The sequence below is a fragment of the Morone saxatilis genome, unplaced genomic scaffold (assembly GCF_004916995.1).
Source record: "Morone saxatilis isolate NCDOM2014 unplaced genomic scaffold, NCSU_SB_2.0 Contig18, whole genome shotgun sequence".
Classification (NCBI taxonomy): Eukaryota; Metazoa; Chordata; class Actinopteri; family Moronidae; genus Morone; species Morone saxatilis.
Genome location: NW_023339740.1, coordinates 9,504,325 through 9,510,532, shown reverse-complemented (window position 1 = coordinate 9,510,532; position 6,208 = coordinate 9,504,325). Strand labels below are relative to the sequence as shown.

General features: G+C 39.1%; 1 protein-coding gene across 1 annotated transcript; it reads left to right on the top strand.

Moving 5' to 3' along the window:
• The first annotated feature begins 443 nt into the window (after nt 1–443).
• Nucleotides 444–5,447, top strand: LOC118328580 (coiled-coil domain-containing protein 63-like). The gene is made up of 10 exons (XM_035662362.1): nt 444–677; nt 798–914; nt 1,655–1,777; nt 2,286–2,467; nt 2,551–2,735; nt 2,822–3,039; nt 3,124–3,198; nt 3,997–4,159; nt 5,062–5,175; nt 5,334–5,447. The coding sequence occupies exons 2-10, from the start codon at nt 804–806 to the stop codon at nt 5,375–5,377; spliced, it is 1,215 nt and encodes a 404-aa protein (XP_035518255.1). The 5' UTR covers nt 444–677; nt 798–803; the 3' UTR covers nt 5,378–5,447.
• Nucleotides 5,448–6,208: the final 761 nt, after the last annotated feature.

Genomic DNA, 6,208 nt, shown 5'->3' with positions numbered 1-6,208 from the left:
CCATTATTTCTCAATGGACTAAATGCTACTTAAGAACTGTATTAGATCTCAATATAAACCCGCGTGAGAGGCCATTAATTGCAACCTCAGCACACTATAGATTGGTGTAATATTCCTACAGGGAGTTACAGTGTGTAGTGCTCAGCAGAGAGACGATAGTGACTTTATCATGGCTTTACACAGGTTTTCATGTATTTTATGTGATTTCAACAAGATTTCTGTGGAAGCTATCATTTTTATCTTGCTGCATGATGATATATAGGTTTCCTTTTGAGGAATTGCTTGAGATTAGGATTCATTAGGCCCGTAGAATTTGTTTTTTTTATCAGGCCATTTTGTAGTTATTTTGAGTATTACATCCCTTGATGATCATTTTTGATGTCCATTTGATTTATTTCATCTTTCATTTTTCTTCATGGCCGCTAGGGGGTAATCATGTACAACAAATTTATACCAACTTTCAGATTTGGTGAGAGTTACCACTCAATACTGCTGATACTGTTCTTTTAGATGAAAACTCAAATGATCCTGACACTTCAACAGTAAATAAACACAGACTCTTTTAGAATGTTTATGCTTGAAACAGAGAAATGCTGCAGCCAACAGTTTGAAGAAGAAAGGTTAATCCATAAAGATATTTCTCCCCTAAGAGAGACTTCCTCCATTTTACTCAGCAGGTAGGTCATTATCTTCAGAAAGAAAACTTCATATGGTTATTTGCCAAGCTACAAGCTACTGTGGAGTTGAGAATAACCATCTAATCACTAACGCTGCAGCAAATCTTGCTGTGTATGTAGATCAAAATGGCAACAGACATTTTGAAGGAGCAATACAACAACCTGCAGAAGGAAAATGACCACTATAAGAAGCTCATCAGCCAGCAGAGGGATCATTTGGTCTCTCTGGATCAGGAGGTAATGTTAACTTAAACCATAAGTTGCTGTAACTTACTCCTACTGCTACTGAAGTGTCTTGACTAAAGATTAAAGGAGTTTTAAGTGTGTATTTGACTTGTAATCAATTCTTTTAACTTATTATTCCTGTTGAAGAGGTTATTTTTTAATTCTGTTTTTGTTGAGATGTGATGTAGGTTATGATATATGATATGCTATATAACTTATGTAACGGTAACTTATGTAACGTTATGTGAGTAATGTTAGAAGTCACAGTAATGGTAACAGTAGTATGTACAGTAGTAATGATACCAGTAATAGCAGGTTCAGTGTAACGTTAAATATGTTGTGTAATAGTATTTATTAAGAGTAACAGACTATTGGTGATCCAATACAGTATGGTCAGATATATAATAATGACATTGAAGTTAAAGAGTTGTCTTTTTACTATAATTTGAGTCTATTTGGACATTTATTTGGTGAACAGTGTAGGAATTATATAGTAGGCGTTATAGCCCCATTGTCAGGCTGCATTGCTAAAAAATTGAAAGCGACATTGTATTAAAAGGGCTACAGTTTATTCACTGTTCAAGCAACAGGAATTTGAACACCTTCAAATACTCTTAAAGCTGAAAGGCCGCACTTGATCTTCATAGTGTGTCGTTTAAAATCCAATGTGCTACTGCTGACAAAAAAGGAAAATGTGTCACTTTGTGCACAGGAACAGAGTGCATTGTGTCTTCTTTTCTGTGTGGCTCCAGATAACAGCGGTGGAGAGCAGGATTCAGCAAAAGTTAACAGTCCCAGGAGGCATCTTCAAACAACAAGGGAAACACAGCCACCACAAGAAACACATCCGCAGCTTGGAAAACAAGCTCAACCAGGTACTAATGCCAATAAAACTACATAATCTTGATTCTGACTTTGCTTATTACACACCTTAATGTTACCTTTATTCAAGTCCCCTTCCAAAGTACTTTAAAGGACTCATTTATCATTTTGGAACCAAACTTATTTAAAAAATTAGATAAGAAGATACATATCACTTTCATGTCTGTCCGTTAAATATGAAGCTACAATTAAGAGATGTTAGCTTAGCTTAGCATTAAGAGTGAAAGCATGGGGAGTTATGTGCTGCAGAAGGCCCCAGGAAGTCAATGCACCCAGACAAGAAATAGTCCAGCAACTTCCTGTAAAACCACCACGGGCAAGATGTCCCTTATTTTTCCATATTGAAGGTGGCGAACCCTCCTCATCACAGTCTATGATGTTAGCCCAGATTTTCCACTTGACATACAAGGTTAAGCCTGACTTTCACACACATTTCAATGTTCAAATACGAATAGTCCCAGATTTGAATCTCAATTTGAATTCCTTCCTTGTTTTCTATAGGTCACTATTAAGTTTGATGAGATACTCTGCAGCAACATGGATTATCGCAAAGACATTGCTCACCTGCTGCAGCAGAAAGACTTAGGGTGCAAAATCAAAAATAATTTTGACAGACAGATAGCCTCACAGCAAAGCATGATGGAGAAACTGGGGTCGAAGCGCACCCTCGCTTTCCGCCAGAGGTAAATTCACGGTTGTGTGTGTGTGAAGTGCTGATTTGGAAAGGTTGAGCCATGTTGTTTGATGTGTGTTTGTTATGCTTCAGGTCAGAGGCTGAGAGCCGAATACTGGAGGTGAGGAAGTGCATCGAGGTGGAGAGTAATCACTTCATTAGGAGACAGATGCAGCTGAAGATTGTCATCGACCATGACGCCAAATTGCATTCATTCATGGAGAGGAAACTCCAGGAAATTATTCCTTTGGAAGACGATGAAGACTACAAGAAGAAAAGTATAATATTCCGCAAGGAATTAAATAATTTAATGTTTTTCAGACAGCATCTGACTTGTTAAAACTCTGTGACCTTTATTATGTAGGTGCAGAGAAACAGCAGCAAAATCAGAATGCAGCGAATATGCTGGAGATGTACATGCAGGGACACAATACGCTAGTAGAAGTCATCGGAGAAAGAGACCTGCGTCAGATAAGTCAAGTGTTCATGGAGAAAGAACAGAAGAATTTTTCTCATATCGGGTACATCAACGAGCTACACAACAAAAGGAACATAATGAAGAACCGCACAAACAAGCTGAAGGCAAGTGCTTATCCTGCCAACGTGCTCAGAGACATAGTTTAACCTAGTGTAAGTTGTGTTAATATGCATGTGTTACTCCTTCAGGGTGACATCCTGCTCTTGGAGCAAGAGAACGAAGGACGCAATGAGCAGAATAAGAGCCAGCTTGAGGATCTAGAGGTGAGTCTCACTGTCAGACCTATGCACAAAATGCAGTATGTAGACTATTTCACAGTTGCAGGCATATTGCAAATATTATAACTGTGCCCTGGTGTATTTTCTGGTGCAGTGTTTGCTAATACCTGTATATTTATGTATATTATAATTACATATAATTATTGTATAATGCTAGGTAGCTCACATGAAAGAAATAACGAGAAATAAACTTGCATCCGAGCTGTTTCCTAGCAACGCGTTTTCAGGTACAAATCAAAACAGCTGTTGGTTTCCTAGATAAAATCATTTTTGACCATGGCATAGATGAAAAACCTGAAACCTGAAAATCACCCAATATGAAGACAACTGAACCAACAGCATTTGCAGAAAGACATCTTCTGTTTGTATATCACTGCATCTGAGTCACATATCCAAAAATATATCCTTTCATTCTTACAGAGTTCATTTTAACATTTAATTGGTCACTTACAGACCATTCTGAGAGCATGCAACTATATACTGACACTATACTGTCACATATGAAGGAATCTCAGTCCCCTAATAATTAATGTATGACTATATAGCTAGTAAATGAGAATAATGTTACAAATCCTCCTCCTTTTATTGACATGGATATTTTCCCTATAGTCAAAAGACAAAAAGGCTTTGATTAAGTACTGTCGTCTATTAATATATTGTACTGTATATCCAATTGTTGGTAATGTCTCATGAGGACATAGCTTTGTTCAAGATTCCTTTTCAGTATATGTTTTTATACTTAGCTGCACTATAATTATTTTCCTGTGTCTTTCTGTGCTGTAGTCTGAGTTGCAGACGAATACCCGTCTGGCCGACTCCCTGGAACAGCAATGCAGTGTGATTCAGATAACAATGGACCAGCTGAGGACTGCCATCAATGTCCTTTTCGATGAGATAATGGACGAACCTGTCATTGTCACTTTTGACAACATTGTACACTGCATTAGTAGGTGGAACTTTTAACCTCTTATCCCTGCCTCTGAATATACATTTCTCACATTTTAAATGTACTATATGTAACTTTGAGAGAACCATTATTAATGACATCAGTGGCTGTTAAGTGAACTGCAGTCAGCGTCTTGATGCCCCATACATAGTCCATAGGCGCAAGCGAGCATCATCCTGGGCATCAGCCTAAAGTAAATTACAATCATATTTAGAATAACATCACTGTCTGCAATGTTCCTATATATTTTTGACCACTGACTCCAGGCTACTAACTAGCTTACCGTTTACAAATCACCCCATCAACCAACACCACGAAGCATGGCCTGGTTGTGGACCCAGGCGCACCAGCCTTTTTTCCCAATGTGCTTTGCCAAGGGTTTTTTGAAGTGGGTAGCAATGCGACTGTGTGATTGGCCCCCTCAGCTAGTTGGATGCCCCTGCTTTGCATCGCTATTGGCTAGGAGAAAGCAATCGATTGCTGTATACCGTTGCATCATATATTATTGACTAAGTAAGTTTGTAAGCTAACATTAGCCAACTTAAATATGCAGATAGTATTTCGCCAGTGATAATGTTAGTGAGCAGGCAAGCTAAGGTTAGCCAGCTGCAACCCAGCTGTACTGAATACAATATATGGCGCCCCCGCAATGACAGCCCGAGGAGTCTGCATGAAGCTAGCTGACAGTATCTTGCTCCATTAACTAGATCCAATCCACATCCCTACATAGAAACGCATATAAATCAGTTCACAGGCAAGTGAGAAAATCGGGGAAGGTCTCATTTTAACAAAGTTACATCACAATCTGTTCACACATTAGCAATAGACAGTGATTAATAACCTACGGAAAATGCTTCAGAATCTCACATAGAAGCTTTAACAACTGTTGTCACCTTCTTCAGGCATCCTTGAGGAGTGCATTAGCGACCTGCTGATCCAGGCCAACGATGTGGACGATGAGCAGATGCAGCAGCCTCCTCAGAACCTGCTGCTGGCTCACTTTGACTTGCTACCAGGTATGAAACACCTAACCTTTAACCCTGCAGTCAAACTGAATGATAAAACTTCAAAAAGTAACTGCTCTTGACCAAAACTAATAATACTGTTTAATTTTCAGATGTTCTACCTGTTCAACCATAAACTGTATGCTATACTGTATGTGTGTTTGTTACAGGGCACAGCACTAAGTCTACTTCACGCTCACTAAAGTCTGCCTGATCCAACAGATAGTGGCACCTTCACATGCTTCCTCTTCTCACTGCAGTGAAACAGCCTCTTACCTACAATAAAAACCCAAGTACAGCATCATACCTGGTTCTTTAGTCTACGTAGCATACAGTACAATCAATCATTTCTGTATTAGATAGAGGATAAAAGATGAGAGCATCAATATTGAAGCTGCATTTATATTTTTTGGGGTTCGGGGTTCCTTTGGCTGCTTGGGGGCAGAGGAGTAAACAATGTGTGTACTTTAGCCACCTCTGCCCCTCCAAGGTCTTACAAGTGGGGTAGGGGAGAGTGGGAAGGATCACTTGATGGCATCCTACTGTGTGCCTGTCTCAAACTCCTCAGTATAGCATTACCCTCCTCACATCATCACAGCACTAAAATAACAACAGGGCTTTGTCTCACTAAAGCCCTTTGTTTCAGTAGCCAAACATTTTAATGCACACACACACACACAATGCACACATATCCTACTTTGTACATGTGTACGTACGCAAATACACACAGACACACACACAAAAACTATCCAGCCGGCATGTTTTGGATAAATCTCTTTGGGATTTCAGGGGATCTCCAGCCGCTATTCTCAAGTACACACATTCACTACCTAACATGGAATTAAACTACTAGCTAGTGAAGGCATGTGTTCAAGCAGTAATTTGATGATCCTATAAACACATGAGCATCACTCACAGGAATAAAACTTATTTTGTACAGTCTCTATAGAGTTCCCTCTGTGCTGTTCATATGTTTTAAAAATCAGAATGAGAAAACAAATTGGCTCCTGTCTTTGAAAACTTTTATTAGACGAACATGCACAGA

What these genes read in the sequence shown, in the direction of transcription:
- LOC118328580 (XM_035662362.1), top strand. Translation starts at nt 804, where the DNA reads ATGGCAACAGACATTTTGAAGGAGCAATACAACAACCTGCAGAAGGAA. An exon ending in TGGTCTCTCTGGATCAGGAG is followed by an intron (nt 915 to 1,654) that starts GTAATGTTAACT and finishes GTGTGGCTCCAG; the next exon opens with ATAACAGCGGTGGAGAGCAG. An exon ending in TGAAGACTACAAGAAGAAAA is followed by an intron (nt 2,736 to 2,821) that starts GTATAATATTCC and finishes TTTATTATGTAG; the next exon opens with GTGCAGAGAAACAGCAGCAA.